Source organism: Patella vulgata, chromosome 9 (assembly GCF_932274485.2).
Source record: "Patella vulgata chromosome 9, xgPatVulg1.2, whole genome shotgun sequence".
Taxonomy (NCBI): Eukaryota; Metazoa; Mollusca; class Gastropoda; family Patellidae; genus Patella; species Patella vulgata.
The window spans coordinates 1,418,492-1,438,519 of NC_065887.2; the positions used below are offsets into that span (position 1 = coordinate 1,418,492).

Below are 20,028 nucleotides of genomic sequence, written 5' to 3' on the forward strand. Positions count from 1 at the left end.
TGTTTTTACACCAACCAGGTTTATGAAGACCGTAAGCCATGAAATGTGCTGTGGTGGGAGATGATAGAAATTTTTTCCAGACAGCAGGATCTGCATACTCGTTATTCAGTTCCAAATATCAAGGGTACTCGCAGGATACCTGGCTTTTCCTGGACCTAAATTGAACCAAATCATGGCCTAAAACATTCATAGGTTCGAGATGGGTTCACTAGTCTGCGGCTATTAGAAATATTATAAATATGGGTAGCAAAAAACCTAATCCCAACCCTACCCTAATAATAAATATCGGTGGACTAATGAAACAGGGGACTAGTGCACCTTAACCCTAACCCAACCCCTAATGATAGATATCGTTGGACTAATGAACCCGCGGACTAGTCAGCATTCCCCATACGGTCATGTTGGTTAATTTGTTACAAACATGTGGGGATGGATCACTGCGACGACGAAGCGTGATGGGCAACATATATACATACAGACATCTTTGCTTTTATTTATATAGATTATGTGCTACAGAATTAGTTTAGTTGCTGTACATGATTTGCATTATTCTGAAAATAAATTTCTCACGGCTTAAAGATACATTATGAGAGATTAGATAAAAAGTTGGCAGTTCTCAATATAATAGTTAAAAACTAAATAATGTAAATGGAATTTGCTGAAAATTTCAGTCAAATTGATCCACTCTGAACCAAAAATGTAGCAATTGAATTTTAGGCCTGGCCTCAATCATCATTACTAAAGTCGGGACGATATAAAACATAGTCTCCATTATTGAATTTTGGATTTAATCATCAATGAATGTTGAGCAGCAGATCAAATTCAAATCCAGTAAATATCGCAGGCTAGAGATGACATCGAGAATTGATTATAGTCTGGATAAGTTAATTAATAATAATTTATATAACATTTCAAGCCTAAAGAAAGGCCTGCAATAGGCAGATTTAGCTCTTGCATAATGTATGTTTAAAGTTGCATTATGTAAGAGCTAAATCTGCCTTTATTTTGGCTTTAAATGTTATATAATCTATTATTTAAACATTTATTAACATAACAAGCCCATAATAAAGTCTCTAAACCATCGTATGACTCCGATTTGAAGTAAATTAGAACAGTTCAGCCATTTTATAATTTAATTTAAAAATAGAGAAGCTAGCCTTAGACTCGAATAACCATTGTTACGATAAGAAACAATCAATGCCACATATTGTCATAACTTCAAACAGTCAAAACTTCAAACAGTGATAACGTTGCTCAGAATAAAGTAATTTGAATGAAATTTTCAATATATATATATTTTGCGTTTTCTATTTTTGAACTATACTATTCAAAAAAAGTAGGGGATATTTGATTTTTAAGTGTTATTAAAGTCACCTAATGAAACTGACGAAGAAATAAATGACAAAATGAAATGAAGTTCACATTCATCGATTTATTCCAAATGATCGTTAGACTAAGTAAGGCACAGACTGACCATTATAAGGGTAAAATGATACCTGGGGTCAAACAGCAAAGTTACCACAGCATCACAACCAAGTCAGTAACGGGTAAATCCTCCTCTGTTTGCCAAACAAGCATTGATCCGACGTGGCATACTCCTAATGAGACGTCTAAGGTCATTTTGGTCCAGATTGTCCCATTCCTGTTGCAACGCAGCAGCAAGTTCTTGGACATTGGCAGGACGTTGTTGACGTTGACGTAACCTCTGTCCAAACATGTCCCAGACATGCTCGATGGGGGAGAGGTCGGGACTCAGTGCTGGCCAAGGTAATGTGGTGATGTTCTGTTGTTGGAGGTAACCTGTAACGATCCTGGCCCTGTGACATCTTGCGTTGTCATCCTGGAAGATGAAACGGCGGCCATGACGTCGTGCGAACGGCACAACATGGACTGCCAAGATGTTGTCCCGGTAGTACTGGCCTGTAACACGCCCTGCAACAACATGTAAAGCCGTTCTTCCAGCAACAGTGATGCCTCCCCACACCATAACAGAACCACCCCCAAATCGATCATGTCTGATGACGTTAACGTCTTGGAAGCGCTCGTTTCGACGACGCCACACCCTCCTACGTCTGTCCAAAAAATCAACAGTGAACCTTGACTCATCTGAAAACATCACATTGCTCCAGCGTCGATTATCCCAGTGTTGACGATCCCTACACCAACGACGTCTTGCCTGAATGTGATGATCTCTCAAACAAGGGATCACGCGAGGACGTCGGGCGCGAAGGTGACCCCTATGCAGTCGATTCCGAATCGTCTGGCCACTCACTCTCACACCAGTGTCTGTTTGAAGACGAGCGCTGATCTGATTTGCTGTGATGACACGATTTCTCAAGGCCAAGGTACGGATAAATCGATCCTGGGCTTGAGTTGTCGCCCTTGGTCGACCTGAGCATGGTCTGTCCTGTACAGATTGTGTATCACGGTATCTGGACCATAGCCTGCTTATGACAGACTGAGAAACATTCATCGTCCGCGCCACAACCGCCTGTGTTGTGCCGATCTGTAGCTTGCCAAGGGCACGTTACCTTTCATTTTGGGTAAGCCGACGCATATCAAAATTTGTTTTCTGGTCACTAAAAAAATTAAACTGATGTTTCCACCCTGGAATTCAATGCCACAATGACTGTAACATTCAAAGTCAGAGTCGTGCAAATCTTGGGTTGGACCCCCATGATGATCCCAAGCATCACCTGCATTCCATGCGGTAGCTATTGGTGCGTTTGGGCGTCACATGTAACTGGAAATGTTTCTTCTGTTAGGTTCTATAGTGACTTTTTTCGTAGTCATTTGCATATTTTAGTATTATGCCCCCAAAATCAAATATCCCCTACTTTTTTTGAATAGTATATTATAGCAAGAATGACCAGCTATTTATCTAAATCTTACATAATGTATCTTTTAACAAAAACAAAATTAAACATGCATTATGCAAGAGCAAAATCCGCTTATTACAAGTCTTTCTTTAGGCCTGAAATGTTATCTAAATTATCAATTAGACATTAATTAGACATTATCCAGACCATAATAAACTCTCGATGTCAAGCAAGGCTAGCCTTCGATGTTGGCTGGATTAGATTCCTATATACCGCTAACGACTATTGATAATTTAAAATCAATAAAAGAGGATAATCGAGACTATGCTGTTTATATTAATGATTTTAGTAATGATGACCGAGACTATGCAAAAATTTCACCCGCTTCTTTCTCGGCTCATAGTGGATCAATTTGACTAACATTTTCAGCAAATTACCTTTACACTATCTAGTTTTTAACTATTATAGCGAGAACTGCCATCTCTTTATCTTATCTCCCATAATGTATCTTTAAATATGTACGATATTATAACCTCTCAGTTTTGTAGAACATAAAGATGGCTGTGGGCGTGTATAAAAAGGGAGCAGCATAGATTAATGGAATTTCAGTTCACCATTGTTTGACTGGTAATAATATTAGATGAAATGAAATTGGGCTAATGCAGACGGACATACGCCCTGACAGTGGTGTTATGATCTACTCTTCTATCGAATTCCAACTGTCAAGGGTTCTTTTACGTGCACACCAATGTGTACACGGGACCTCACTTTTTCATCCAATCCGAGCGATTAAAAGTTGTCACTTGCGGCCAGGTCCTCTGTCCTGCACCCCCAACAAGGAGGATCCAAGCTGGAAAATCCTGATGAACTATCCCAGCTAACACGGGACCTCCACGTTAGCAAGCTAACGTCTTAGTCACTGAGTCAACGTAGCTCCCTATTAGAGATTCAAGTTTTACGATGTTGTAGTTTGCAAGTGATTCTTATATCCCTCAAATCATACACAGAGACTCTTAGCTGGGCATCACTGAATCAGAGACTTTCAGCTGGGCATCACTGAATCAGAGACTCTTAGCTGGGCATCACTGAATCAGAGACTTTCAGCTGGGCATCACTCAGAGACTTTTAGCTTGGCATAACTGAATCAGAGACTTTCTGCTGGGCATCACTCAATCAGAGACTTTCAGCTGGGCATCACACAATCAGAGACTTTCAGCTGGGCATCACTCAATCAGAGACTTTCAGCTGGTCATCGGAGGGTTAAAATAAATAAACCAACAAATATTTCATTTTAGATATGTTTGATTTTATATGTTTGTTTGGAACTAATATAATAATAATAACAATAATAATAATAATCTCTATGACAACCTGATTGTATATAATAAGTGTGGTATATATGTTTATCTACCAGAGTGTTGTCCTTATATGTACATACATCCTATAATACTAAATATACAATACTATTATATACACACATATATAGAACATTTGTTAAGATCTAAATATAACAGGCTTCGTTATATCATTATAAGTTCATTAGCCATTGCTCTTAATTATAGAAAGCAATTCTAGAAACATTAAATTATAACAGTCTTCGACACATTTTTAAGATTTTACTAATTAGCATTTTACACTACAACTTGGATATCGTTTAGTTGTTCTGTTTTAGGGGTAGTTTCTGTATTTAAAGTTTAGTTTCAAACCATTGTTGGAGAACTGTTCAAATCCATTGAGAATCATAGAAAACCATTTGGTTCCTACTGTCGAGTAGTTTAAAATGGTCTGTCTAGATTACATAACGAGTGTTGGGTTTATAACTGTTTACTTTCTCAAAAAGCGTTGAGTAATTAACAGACTAATTAATTATTCAACACTGCTCTAGAAATTAAAGTTATAAACCCAACATTAGCAGTTGATCGTTTATTTGACAAAAACAAGATTTAAATATAACTGGCTCTGTGACAGGGGCAACAACATAATTTTCATACGGACGTATACAAGACAACTAGTGAATTACTTTAATTGAATGTAATATGATGAACAATGCTTTAGGTACGTAATGTGATATAGATGAGTCAGATCTACATATATAGTTAAAACAATGGATGAAGATTGTCTACCATATCCTGAAAGATAAACATACAAATCAAAATTATATCTGATCTGTCATCATTTACATAAAATTTCATTTAAAATATTTCTATTAAAGATGCATTATGTAAGATTTATATAAAGAGCTGGACGATCTTACTATAATAGTTTAATAAATGAATCATTGAACATAAATAGATTGAAAATTTCATTCAAATTACTTAATTATGATCAGAGTTGTTAATGTTTAAAGTGTTAACAAGCAATAGTGAAAATATCTTAATATGGCAGACATTTTTTAATTCACTTAATATCTTACGGCCTGAAGAGTTGATTATAGGCTTCTCATGGGAATAAATGTCTAAATAATTAATATAAACATTTAAAGCCAGAAAAAAAACCCTGCAATACATAATGAATCTTGTTTTAACAGAAGTGATCTGAGTTTTTTTTATCGTTTACGTACATAATGCATCTTTAAATATATATGATAAAGTGTCATAAACAAAAATAATTACCACAATAGATTCTCAACATCTTTAGAATTCCATTTGTAAAGATAATGATAGATTCTACAGTTTTGAATAGATTTTGTCCAAATTCTGAGATTTTATGTTGGAAGAACAAATTGTGGCAAGCTAAACTAAACATGTGACTCACTCAACAAACCTCTTGTTGAATACGGAATCAAGATCTTGTATGAAGATATGACCCGTAGTTGTATCAAGATACCTGTATAGAAATATATGACCTGTATTTGTATCAAGATACCTGTATAGAAATAAACAGGAAGACGAAATAACACTGAATTATCAACAACTGGTGGAAAACTTATTTTTTACAGATATTGCAATGATCTTTCATACATTTAAATGGGTGAAAATGATCGAAGGACAATAAAATGATTAAGGTCTGAATTTAAACCATTTTGTTTACAACAGAATAAAATTTCCCTTTAGTCAGGTATTTCTGTCCATTTTTTGACCTATTTTCAATTTTGTTCACACCCGACTTGCAAGATATTTTTTTCAAGGAATATGACAATTTTTAGCATTATCAACATTTTAAAATGTATATTTAGGAGTTTTCACAATATGTTGTAATTAGACCCCTAATTGATCGTGTTTTTAAGGGTTGCAGAACATTTAGACCCCTGATTGATAGAGTTTTGTAAGTGTTGCAGAACACTTAGACCCCTGTTTGATAAAGTTTTTAAGCGTTGAAGAAGCACAGTTTATCGCGATATAACAAAGTGATTAACACATACATCATCTCAATACACAAAAAAATCAGTTCCATTTGGTTTGATGAATGTTCCAACCACTTTTCTATATACAATATAAAATAATATAATTCAAAGTCCTACACATATATATATGTTGGTCTATGATGATTTCTACTTTTAGTATATACTTAACAGTTTCATGTATATCCGTTCTGCAGGTTATATCTGGGATGTACAATTATGTAAGTACATATTAGCGTACACACAACACATGATTTCTGCTTTTAAAATATGCTTAACAAACAATTTCACTTATATCCGATTCACAGGTTATTTTGGCGATGTACTGGAAGTTCATACATATTATCGTACACACAATATTTTATCCACACATAAATCTTTTTTTTAAGAAAACGAATTCGTCTAAATTATCACAAACTACAAAAGATGTTGCTATATTCACATTCTTATATTATAAAAGATTAGAAAGATATATTGCTTATTTTCTGTTAATCTTCCACTCTCCAAGAGTCACTTTGTCATTCGCAAGGACTCTAATAAAAAAATGAAATGAAATCTAGTGTTCTAATGTTTTCGTCCCATCTGAATCGAAAAAAAACACACACGTCATAATGAATATAAATGTTGCAGAACAGGTTTAAGAAAGTGTCTGGATATCTGGTAGCGCAATCCCACACAGCATTCGATGAAAGGAGTCAGGTAAGTTATTACTGCTTCTTCTTATTATTCCATCCACTGCCAAGTGCCGAGGGGTGATGTGAATAAATAAGTTTCTGCGAATGGAACAACAAAAATACATCACCAACTTTCTTTGTGTGTGAAAATAAAGTCTGCACTGTGCAATGCGGTTGTTCAAATATTCCACATCTAGTTATTGGCAATGGAACAACAACGATTACGTGAATTAAATAAAGTCTGCACTGTGCAATGTGGATGTTAGAATGTTCAAGATCAAGTCATCGTGAATGGAACAACAACGATATATCATCGTCTTTTAACGTGAATTAAATAACATCTGCACTATGCAATGCGGATGTTCAAATGCTCCATATCAAGTCATCATGAATGGAACAACGACGATATATCATCATCTTTTAACGTGAAATAAATAACGTCTGCACTATGCAATGCGGATGTTTGAATGTAGTAAATCGTAGTTAGATCTATAACTCCTCGATATAGGTCGACGGAAATATCCCAACTTTTTTATCAACTTCACCTTTCCACCATCCATCTGCTTGTTTATTGTAAACATTAATTATCTGACCTGGAAATAAAACAATCAAAATAATTTATACCAGAGAAAGAGCGATAAATGGGATTCAATGTACACTCAACACAAACTAGCTCATTTCTGGACTAAAGTATGGTTCACTCACTTAATAATTCTCTTGTTCGTAGGGGTCTTTAGCAGTGGAAGGAAACCAGAGAACCGGGAGAAAACCTACCACCCAAATCAATAACGGGCCTTGTGGTCCACGTTAAACCATTCAGCCACCCAAAGCGCCTGGAAGTTTATAATATTTAGGCTATACTAACCTGCTCGTATAGATATTTCGTCACTTCGTGATGCTGTATAATCATATAAAACTTTACATCTACTTATCACAGTCGTATTTTCTTCTTCATCATCTTCAAACTCATCATCTATAATATATATAAATACATAAAAATATTATCAATATTTAACAAGCTGGACAGTCCTGACATTATTCTGGACACATGACAGGATTTGTACCATGACAACTAGATTAACGTAGCCCCCGTGGCTTTGATCCAATAGGCAGGTACTGCACCTCGATCACATATATTCATCCAGATTTTCCGTCGTGGGTCACCCTTGTCAGTGATGCAGGACGGAGGGCCAGACAAGGACAGCTGTCTAGTCGATCGGATGGTACGAAAAACCGAGGCCCCGTGTACACATTGGCATGCACGTGAAAGATTCCTTGGCAGTTGAAGTCGATATAAGTGTAGGCCGTAGCACCGCTGTCCTGGCAAAATTTCCTCCCTCATAGCCCAATTGTTTATTTCTTACAATGTCTATGTGAGAGAGAGAGAGAGAGAGAAATGGGGTTTAACGTCCACTTGACACAGACTAGGTCATTTCGGGACTAACACATGGTTCAATTTTATTTCAATAATTCGTTTGCGCATAGGGGTCTTTAGCAGTGGGAGGAAACCGGAGGACCCGGAGAAAACCCACAAGGTTGGACAGGCGACCCTACTCCTTGCCACGTACAACCAGGGAATCGAAACCCTGCCAGTTGACTCAATGACAGACCGTATGATACAGCGCTCGCGTGCTAACCATTCGGCCATCCAAATGTCTATGTATTCTGTAGGTTCATCTTGTAGGTTTTGTGTTCCAAAGTCTTGACCAATCTCAAACTCAGTCAAGATGTTCAGCTCATGACTATCTACACCATACTTGAACGTTCTACAGACAGACGACTCCCTTTTAATAGTTCCCTACTTTCTCCAAAAGAAGAGGGGACAATCCACTCCCTCTTTATTTTATAACAAAATAACTATTGGCTAGTTTTAATAAAGAATAATTTACCGAATGAATCGTCTCTCCTCTCTTCCACTTCAGAATAAACTTCGTTAGATCCGGAATACGAGCCAGCTGAATAACTATATTCAGAACTCCCTTCTAACGCCAGATTCACCGGTAATTTTAATGTACTTACTAAATGATTCTGAAAGATTCAACAACAAAAGGTACATTAACACAATCACAATCCCTGTATCAAATTGATAGTATGTATAGTTTAATAGTTGAGGGTGAGACATTAAAAATACATTATGTAAGATTAGATGAAGAGCTGGCCATTCTTGCTATAATGGTACGAAAATAGATAATGTAAAATGAATAAATTGAAAATTTCATTCAAATTACTCTATTGTGAGCGAAGATATTAGCCTTTGAAGGTTTGACACGATATGTTCATTAATTTCAACTACTGTACTGGTTGTTCAAAGCTAAGCCTAGCTTCTCCATTTCTAACCTAAATCAAAATAGGGCTGGACTGTTCTAATCTACTTAATATGAGGGATATTCGATGCCATCGAGGGTTGATTATGGTCTTGTCATATTAAAAAATGTCTAATTAATAGTTTATATAATATTTCAGGCCTAATCAACCCTGAAATATCAGGCCTAATATTTCACACAAGTCCAATATTTCAAAGGATGACGTCACATCTGTATTTTAATATTAAATGATTTATATCAAGGTACTAACCTGTTTATCACGAGTAGTGTGAATATATTGTGCAAATTTATGCGTAGGTGAAGACATTTTATCTTGTTTAGCTAAACAAGCTGATATCTTATAATGGGAAGCTTCTAAAAAATTCAACATATAAGTTATCTGAAACAGAGAAAAATTTAACATATAAGTTATCTGAAATGGAGAAAACACATTTCAGTTAGATATGGGATTTCAGAGGAAAAGGTGCGAATGATTTTGTCCGTCTTTCATCGAAAGAAGCGGTGTGCCATTCCGGCACAGTTCCACCTTGTCAGTGGTGCAGGATGGAGGGTCTGGCAAGGACAGTGTATTGTCGATTGGATGGGTTGCAAAAGAGAGAGAGATTTGGTTTAACATCCACTTGACACAAACTAGGTCATTTCGGGACTAACATGTTTCAATTTTATTTCAATAATTCCCTTACACGTAGGTGTCTCTAGTAGTGGGAGGACCTGGAGAAAACCCACGAGGTTGGGCAGGCAACCCTACTCCTTGTCACATACAAAAAAAAAAATCCAAACCATGCCAGTTGACTCAATGACAGACCTTATGATACAGCGCGCACATGCTAACCATTCGGCCATCCAACCACCCACATTCAAACTGATGTCCGAAAGAAACCACAGCGGCAAAGAAACCTGTTTAAATAACCAAACCTGATTTTAATATTCCTATACTATCGGCGAATTCATATATCTAATTTAATTAAAATACTTACTTTTTCTAAATTTAATAAAATCTCTTCTTGGGCTTCTGCGTCACCAAAATTAGGTCTTGTTTTATACACATCAACTAGTTTCTGAGCTCCTGGTAAAAATAAACGTAAATTTGTAAATTAGTGTTGTTGTTAGTGTTTAATGTCCACTCTCACCAAGGCTGATATCTCAGACAAGTTTCATTTATATTATCTAAGCACCCGTGCAGTTGTCTTTTATTTTGGAGGAAAACGGAGTACCTCGAGTTTATCCACAAGGTTGAAATGAAATGAAATGAAATGGGGTTTAACGTCCTACTGTTCTGCTCCTAACCTGGGCTAATGAAGACGGGCATATGCCATACAGTGTGCTATGAGGGAAATTTTGCCCGGGCAGCGGCACTACGGCCTACTCTTATATCGAATTCCAACTGCCAAGGGATCTTTTACGTGCACGCCAATGTGTACACGGGACCTTGGTTTTTCGTCCCATCCGAACGACTAGACAGCTTTCCTTGTCAGCCCCTCCATCCTGCATCACTGACAAGGGTGAACCACGCCGGAAAATCTGGATGAACTTTCTCGGCCAATGCAGGGATCGAACACCCGACCTCCAGGCTAGCGAGCTAGCGTCTTACCCACTTAGCCACGTGATCCCCTCCACAAGGTTGAGAAGGCGTCCCTATCTTCAACCCACATATGCTCATACCAGGGATCAAAACCACAACTACAAGCCCGACACTCTAGACCACTAGGCCATCCCAACACAAGCCCGACACTCTAGACCACTAGGCCATCCCAACACCCTGTGTAATTTATGTCAAGGTATGCTAGGTTCTCAGTTTTACGTCCCATCCAAACGACCAGATGACGTTTCTTTCCAGACCTTCGGTCCTGCAACACTAGCAAGGGAAAACCACACAGGGAAATCCACATTTACTTTTCGGTGGACATTGGGAGGAATCTGATTAAAAAAACAGATCTATATTTTGTTTTGTTTTGTTTTTTTAAACTATCAATGGCCTACACTACATGAAGATCTGACCAGTTGTACTGGGAGATCAGGTCATACGAACGGCTTTTGAACCCATGACGTCAGACATTGATTAATCAATCAGCGTTGACGTTTCATTGGCTAATTCCTCACATCAACTAGAACGCCTGTTATATAACAACTCTTCCAGATCCTAGTGTTTTGAAGACAAGTAAAACAAAATTTTGAACTAAAAAAACGCAATCAGATTGCATTGGGAGCAACCCTGAGCTGAGATATCCTTGATTAGCGAGTCACCATTGCTACCTGTTATAATTTGACTGATATTCCATGACTAATTTCCGTATGATTCAATATGGTTTTTTTTTTACCTTCTCTTCCTTTTTTATCTTTTTCTATATTAGCGTGTAAATACAAGAGATAATTCTGTAACGCTGATCGTCGTCTGTCAGGTTTCATGGGAAACTGACTATCTTCCGCCTAAATAATAAAATAAAACACAAGAATTTAGTTTCAACAGAATCTAATCATTTTGCCACTAACATATTGTCAAATTGTTTCAATGACTTTAATAAGTCAACCAACGGCAGTAACTTTTGACCTTTTCAAGTTTCAAATCAGACCTTCAAGTTTCAAGATAATTAGAATAAATGAAATGATATGGCGTTCAACTTCATACTCTTCTGCACCGATTGGGCTAAATGAAGACGACCTTACGCAAATTTCAGGGACATTTTAGATAAAGAGAGAGAGAAATGGGGTTTAACGTCCACTTGATACAAACCAGGTCATTTCGGGACTAACATATGGTTTCAATAATTTGCTTGCGCGTAGGGATCTTTGGCAGTGGGAGGAATCCAGAGGACCCGGAGAAAACCCATGAGGTTGGACAGGCGACCCTACTCATTTTAGATAAACACCAACCAGTACACAGATGGTAGTCTTTTTTTTCCATACCATCCAAAAAACTAGAGCTACTAAAGATGGGCAAACAGTGTGCAATGAGTGAATTTTTGTCTCCAGACAGCGGCCTATTCATATCAAATTCCAACTGTCAAGGGTTCTTTTATGTGGAGTTTGTGCATGCCAATGTGTACATGCGACCTCGGTTTTTCGTCCCACCTGAACGACTGTCCGTGTCAGGCCCTTCGCATGCATCACTGACAAGGGGAAATTATGCTGGAAAATCTCCAGGAACTTTCTCGGCAAACACCAGAAACAAACACGACAACTCTAGGCTAGAGAGCTAGCATCTTACTCCCTGAACCACAGCGGCTCCCCTTTCTGGTCAGTCAGCTAGCGTATTAGTCACGGACCATGGTAAAATCTATAAACTTACGTAGCAGTCTACTAAAATTTGTTCGGCATGTCGTGGACCTTTAACACCTTTCTGATATACGACAGCTTGTAGATCGTTATTTATATCAACGGATATCACAGATTCATTTAAACGAGAACATATCTAAAATATAATTAATAACATCTATAATTAATAATATCTATCAAATATTGTATCTAAAATATAATTAATAACATCTATAATTCTATAGAATATTGTATTGAAAATATTACACATATATCTATAAAACAGCAATTCAAGACATTTCAGGGGCAAAAACCTTATAGCATGGATCTGTTTAACGTCCTACTTTCTGCACCAGCTAGGTTAATGAAGACGAACATATGCCATGTAGTGTGCTATGAGGGGAATATTTGTCAAAGGTGGACACCAATGTTTACAAGGATCTCGGTTTTTCATGCCATCCAAACGACTAGACAGGTGTCCTTGTCAGGCTCTACTTCCTACATCACCGACAAGGGTGAACCACTCTAGAAAATCACAACATAATGTTTTTAGGCCAACATCGGGAGCAGACCCGAGACCTCCATCCAAGCTAGCGAGCCAGTGTCTTACTAACTGAGCCACAGCAGCTACCACAAAGAGAGAGAGAGAGAGAGAATTTTGTAATAATTTGCTTGCGCGTAGGGGTCTTTAGCGGCGGGAGGAAACCAGAGGACCCGGTGAAAACCCACGAGGTTGGACAGGCGACCCTACTCCTTGACGCACATAACCGGGAATCACGCCACTTGACTCAATGACAGACCTTATGATACAGTGCGGATGCGCTAACCCTTCAGCTCCTCCCCCCCGGCTAGCACAACCAAACGGTGAAACTTACCTGAGTTATTTTTGGACCTATTGCAGATATTTGATTATTGTATTTGGATAAGAAATCGTGCATTTTGTGTAAACGTTCTTCTTCTAATTGTTGCATGCTGGTACTACATTTCTGTACGGTATGGTCCCAGTCTTGTCGTGCAGTTTCAGCTTTACAACAACACTCGGTATAAAGTTTATCAGCTTTTTTAACATGATCGCGAGACTGTTTACACTTCTTCTCATTCTGTAAGACATAAAAAAAAAATCATTTTCCTCACATTATCAAATTATCAAATGAAAATGGAATGTGGTTTAATGTCCTAATTTTGTACACAAACTGGACCAATGATAACGGGATATTGTGCTATGAGGAAAATTTCTCACAAGTGGCGGTACTAAAGCCCAAACTTATTTCGAATTACAACTGTAAAAAGGTTATTTACACCGGACCTCAGTTTTTCACCCCATTCGATTGTTCCTTACAAGGCCCTCCTCCATCGACCAGAGGAAGCCATGCTGCAGTCTCATTAATTGTACAAGTAGTAAGCTCTATAAAAAAACTGATCTGCTGACAAATTTAAAACACAAAAATAAAAAACCTCCCTCCCTCCCGCATCAGATTTTTGATAAAGATTGTCTGAGAACCAATATATTTTTTGTGTGTGGCCTTAAATCAATAAGATAAGAAATGAAATGAAATGAAATGTGGTTTTATGGCAGGTCAGCACCCACTGGGCTATATTGCGCCAAACATATGGTGATTTATGTGAGACAAGTTCAAGTACTATATGTATAAATAAAAACAATATCACAGTAAATAAAATTAAAAATGAAATAAACCTTTTATGCATATTAATATTTAAAATACAAAAATGAAATGATAAATATACAATTAAAATTTATGATAAAAACATGTCTCTTTTAAAAAGTCTAGTATATTACAATATAAACCCGGTTGGGCAAATAGATGATGTAGAGACTGGCAACGGTAATATTTCGATCTTATGTTCTTGAGACAATAAGATAAGATTTTATTGTATCACTGCATCAAGGAAGAACAGCATACACAGTTTAAACAAATGTTGATTATACAATTATAACATAACATCTTGGGTGATCCTTTATGGATTTCATATAATCTCACCTTTTTTATTTCTTTATCTTTACCCGATTTGACTTCAGCATCTTCAGCTTTTTCATAATCTTTAGCACAAGAGAAAGCGGATTTTTTAGCCTGGAAAAATATAAAATATAGATTGATCTAAGAAATTTTATATAAACAGAAAAATTAAAATATGTTTAATGTCTTATTTGTCTGCAGCAAGTAGGCTAACGACGACAGGATTTACAAAACGAGACAACAACAATAAAATAGAGAGGGAGAAAAGTGGAGTTTAACGGAGCTAAATTTCTAATATTTGTCACCAAGAAATTGACACAAACGGTTCGCAATGCATATAATTATGTAATATGAATATATATAATCTGATTTACATTCAATCGTTTCTGTAATTTCTAATCCGTTATATTCAGCGAAATACGCGAAGATTGCAAATTTGTTTTAAGATAATTTCCGTTGTTGTGAGAGAGGGAGAGAGATGGGGTTCAACAACACAAACTAGGTCATTCCAGGACTAACATACAGTTTAATTTTTTTATTTCAATAATTCGCTTGCACGTAGGGGTCTTAAGCAGTGGGAGGAAACTGGAGGACCCGGAGAAAATCCACGAGGTTGGACAGGCGACCCTACTCCTTGTCACGCACAACCGGGGATTCGAAACCACACCAGTTGACTCAATGACAGCACATGCTAACCATTCAGCCATCCAACCCCCCTTCCATTGTTGTAAGAAGACAACCATGGTTAATATTACCTTATATTCCTCTGTCCGTCTGTCTGTTAAAGATTTTAACGATCTATCAACAGTACTCTCAATCTGAAAATTAATGATAGGTTATAAGGCCTGGAATATCTCTATCGTGTTTTAAATACAAATCTTCAATTGATTTTAATCTGTTTTTTGTCTACTATGGGATATTTACTAATTCTACGGCCCATGTGTTATTTTTAAAAACTAAACAGAGGGCAATCTTATGTAAATATTTGTTAGGACAACTGATAATTTTTTATTTTACCAGTAAAGAAACAAACATCAATTGATAAATATTTCCTCATATATCAAAATTGTTATCAAACTTACAGGTTTTCTAAGTTTACTATGAGCCTCCATGGCTAGTTTTAAAGGTTTTCCTATTTCTTCCCCTAAACCAGTACCCAGGTTCCTGAAATATACAACATCAATAATTATAACTAAATCTTATACAAATCATCATAGGTCATTTCTCAACTAACATATGGTTCAATTTTAATTCAATCTTTAGGGATCTTTAGCAGTGGCAGGACCCGGAGAAAACTCACGAGGTAGGACAGGCAACCCTACTCCTTGTCACGTACAAGCGGTTAATCGGCACCATGACACTGGATTTAATGACAGACCTTATGACTCAACACGCACACGTTAACTAATCGGCCACCCAACCCCCTGTATTAATAAACTCGAATTTTGGAATTTTTATTTATTTCTATGACTACATAAGCAAAGCAAGGTATGAGATACAAATGATGGTTTTACATGAACGCCCATGTGTACATAGAGGATAACCCTAGTTTTTATACCGTCCGAACAACTATTCATATTGAAATAATACACCTGTCACAGACGATGGCTTTGTCGAACACAACCTGTCTGGTGCCTGCCATTTGCCTATTTTTATTCAGTGGTTCTTAAATTTTGTCTCGTTCAGGTAAAAGCATTATTTCCAGGCCTGGATATGCACATGTAACTTACTTGTGTAATTCTGCTTCTTGTTCCATGGCAACCGCTACTGTCACCCATCCTTCTGATAATGATCTATAAAATAGATAAATAAATTATCAAAATATCAATAAATTATCCAAAATCTCAATAAATTATCCAAAAAATCAATAAATTATTCATATCTATAAAATCAATAAATCATCACAATTATCTATAAAAAAATCAATAATTATCTATAAAATAAATTATCCAGAAAATCAATAATGTATAAATAAATATATGATCTATAAAATAGATAAATACATTTATTTCACACATGCAAGAAGCTAACAATGTGTGTTGTATAAGTATTTTTATGTTTTACTTACATGAAGGGAAATAACTCTTACTTACCCCACACCACCGGCGGCAGCATTGCTTAATTTTTTACTCAGTCTTGATAATGACTTGGCATAGGATGTTTCTAGTTCAGCTCTGTGAAAATAAAAGAAAGCAATATCATATAAGAAACCTCGAAAAATGTTCCGAGAGAGAGAGAGGGATGGTTGAATTTTAGTTAAACAATTCGCTTGTGCGTAGGGTTTTTCAACTGTGGGAGGACCCAGAGAATTTCCAAGGACCCTACTCCTTGTCATGTACAAGCATGGGTTAGAAACCATAACACTTGTTTCAATCACAGACATTATGATCTGAAGCTCATGCATTTAGACCCCGCAACCATTCCCCCCCCCCCGCCTCCTTCAATACAATTTAGATTACTAAGGTAGGGGACTCCCAAATAAATGAAAACATAACTACAGGCATATCACAATCTGGTTAAAACACAGATCCTATTTCGTTTCGTTTTTTATAGTTAAAAATTTCGTTTTACTTGTCTTTACTACACTTGGATCTGGAAGAGTTGTTATGAAACACACGTTCTTGTTGATGTGAAGAATTAGCCAATGAATGGTCTGTTATGGAACTGTGGGTATTCCACTAGAAACATCAACACTGATTGCAATTAATTGGCTAATCAAATGTCTGAGGTCATAGGTTCAAAAGCTACTCATTATCATATGACCCCTGACGTGACCTCCCACTACAACCGGTCAGATCTTCATGTAGTAGAGGACACAAAAGGAATAAAAACGAAACGAAATATAGATCTGTATTTGAATCCGATTGTGAATATTAAGACAAACATTCAAAATTGTCTAATGCGATGAGTTTTACTAATCTGAAGTGCAAGATATTTACTTATAACTCAATAGTAAGTCCCGATATCATGTTAACTTCAGATAGAAGTCAAGTTTCCATTACTGACAGTCAGATACTAGTTAACTTAATTAACAGAGTTAATTCGTGTATAACAGGTTTAAGGGGGAGATAATACCTATGTCAACACAACACTTGCGTGTGGTATGTCATCAATGTTTGTGTTCAGATCATGTCTGGTTGACCAGGGGACTTCTATGTACATATATACATAGGAGTTCAAATATCTATAGTGTTTACCACATCGACAGGATGAATATTTTACACTAATACACAAACGGGCCACACACTTGTCACAACCAGTTAATATAAATATATAAATAGAACTCAATCACCATTGAATACTACAAGCAAATCTCAACATAATCATCTGTAGACAGATTATCAAAAACAAAAAACAATCATCACCAATAATGTTAAAATTATTCATAGATTCTGCTATTTTTTTAAAATAAAAACAATGGTTGCCAAGTAGTGATGCCATTCTGGAAGTAACATCATTCTTTGGAATATTAGTCCCTGTCGAAGCCATTGAATACACCCATAGGTTATTCAATGGCTGTATTCAATGATATTTGCTTGTATTTGCATGTAGTTGTAGAATAAAGTAAAATTACTAAAACACCATAATGTTTTGGTCAAGTCAATTAATAGCCTAATATAGACATCAGTAGTTTACAGACTCTCAGGACACGTTCAATTCAGCGTGGAGAGACAAACATATGGTTCAATTTCTATTCCAGTTATTTGATTAGCAGTGGGAGGAGACCAGAAGATCTGGAGAAAACCCACAGGTTGGACTATCATGCAGGAAAAAATTCCTTGTAATTTTCCAGCCTGTGTAGTGCTTGTTATTTAAATCAGTCGACTATAAAATTACTTGTATAGTTGACGGAGAATCTTTTTTGTTGAATAAGCAGATTGTTTTCGCTGTAACAGATTGGGGTGGAGATTAAACCGTGCACTAACTAGACAATCGGTAAGGTGGTGAAGGGAAGAAAATTGAACGGACAAGATTGATAACCTCTGTCAACTCAAGAAAACCATGCTATAAATTTCCATGGTATATTTTACCTTTCTTGAATTATGGTGGCCACTTCCTTTGAGAATTCGCTTCCTTGTTTAATATATTTCCGTAATTCTTCGAAACCATCTTGGCCCTGAAAAACATCAACAATTAAAAATAACAAGAGCATCGCTAACGCAGCAATATACGTCCACATTCCTGTTTTGTTTGATATGGTCCAGTTTGCATTGAGGGTCTGTGAAATAAAACTGGGTTGTAGGACTGCTATCAGTATAACATTTCGTTCACATTAACAGAACACAATTTTTATTTTAAAACAATCGATGTCTTTATTCTAAAAGCATGACGTTTTTTTTTTGTTTTTTTTTGCTTGATTGATAACGATAAGAGAATACTTGTGGAAACGTTGTGCTTTTAGAATAAACTAGTGATTGTATCCCATAAAAACTGTGTTCTGTTAATTTGTTCCCTGATCGCTAAATGCCACTTAAAGAATAACTAGAAATGGGCGTGGCTCTGCCCCTGGGGGTCGGGCATGCACCAAAAACAATAGGGATCTTCCTTGGGGTATAAGGAATAAGTATACCAAGTTTGAAGAAAATCCAGTAAGAATTGCGCCCTGTAGGCGACACAAAGACACACGAAAAGAAAATGGGCGTGGCTCTGCCCCTGGGGGTTGGGCATGCACCCCAAACGATAGGGATGTTCCTTAGGGTACAAAGAATGTGTATGCAAAGTTTCAAGATTATTAGTTAAGAAATGTGGCCTGTAGACGACAAACAAACAAATACTAGAAATGGGCGTGGCTCTGCCCCGGGGGGTCGGGCATGCACCAAAAACAATAGGGATCTTCCTTGGGGTATAAGGAATAAGTATACCAAGTTTGAAGAAAATCCATGAAGAATTGCGCCCTGTAGGCGAACCACAGACACACACACACACACACATACATACATACACACACACACACACACACACAGACAGGGGCGACGGCATAATACGTTCACATTATGAATGTGGACGTATAAAAACCTGTTTGTCATGAAATTAAACGTAACCACAGACTGAGCTTGTTCGGGATATCACTTTGGTGGAAGTGGACATCAAATAAACCTATTTCACACACACACACACACTCTGAGTCTGATAGCAAAGTAGGGGAATTCCCTAAAGAGGAGAGGAATTCGACACTGTGGGAAAATTGGGATAACAATCTGATGAAAAAAAGCTGGTGTATAAAGGGGCCAAAACCTAATCCTAGTGTTAAAATAAAATAAATACACCTATATTCAGCTGACGACTTTTTGTCTCAGAGAGACAATGAGATAGATAGATAGATAGATAGATAGATGAGATAGATAGATAGATAGATAGATGAGATAGATGAGATAGATAGATGAGATAGATAGATGAGATAGATAGATGAGATAGATAGATAGATAGATAGATAGATGAGATAGATAGATGAGATAGATAGATGAGATAGATAGATGAGATAGATAGATGAGATAGATAGATGAGATAGATAGATGAGATAGATAGATGAGATGAGATGAGATGAGATGAGATAGATAGATGAGATAGATAGATAGATAGATAGATGAGATAGATAGATAGATGGGTTACATGTAACTTGGTCTCTTTGGAAATGTAATGAAA

At 36.7% G+C, this 20,028-nt stretch overlaps 1 protein-coding gene across 6 annotated transcripts in view; it reads right to left on the reverse strand.

Annotated features, from left to right (window-relative positions):
* Nucleotides 1-4,103: 4,103 nt before the first annotated feature.
* LOC126831548 (nostrin) overlaps nucleotides 4,104-20,028 on the reverse strand; it is a 72,265-nt gene continuing 56,340 nt past the window's right edge. For all 6 annotated transcript variants that reach the window (XM_050562097.2, XM_056103205.1, XM_050562094.2 and 3 more), the window contains 14 exons: nucleotides 18,417-18,502; nucleotides 16,479-16,559; nucleotides 16,116-16,178; nucleotides 15,468-15,549; nucleotides 15,141-15,203; nucleotides 14,410-14,499; nucleotides 13,285-13,509; nucleotides 12,444-12,566; nucleotides 11,476-11,584; nucleotides 10,135-10,223; nucleotides 9,408-9,536; nucleotides 8,723-8,861; nucleotides 7,699-7,806; nucleotides 4,104-7,426 (listed from right to left, as the gene is read on the reverse strand). In XM_050562097.2, coding sequence (XP_050418054.2) covers nucleotides 7,323-7,426; nucleotides 7,699-7,806; nucleotides 8,723-8,861; nucleotides 9,408-9,536; nucleotides 10,135-10,223; nucleotides 11,476-11,584; nucleotides 12,444-12,566; nucleotides 13,285-13,509; nucleotides 14,410-14,499; nucleotides 15,141-15,203; nucleotides 15,468-15,549; nucleotides 16,116-16,178; nucleotides 16,479-16,559; nucleotides 18,417-18,502 — 1,491 coding nt within the window. In that variant the 3' untranslated portion in view covers nucleotides 4,104-7,322. The remainder of the gene's footprint in view (nucleotides 7,427-7,698; nucleotides 7,807-8,722; nucleotides 8,862-9,407; nucleotides 9,537-10,134; nucleotides 10,224-11,475; nucleotides 11,585-12,443; nucleotides 12,567-13,284; nucleotides 13,510-14,409; nucleotides 14,500-15,140; nucleotides 15,204-15,467; nucleotides 15,550-16,115; nucleotides 16,179-16,478; nucleotides 16,560-18,416; nucleotides 18,503-20,028) is intronic.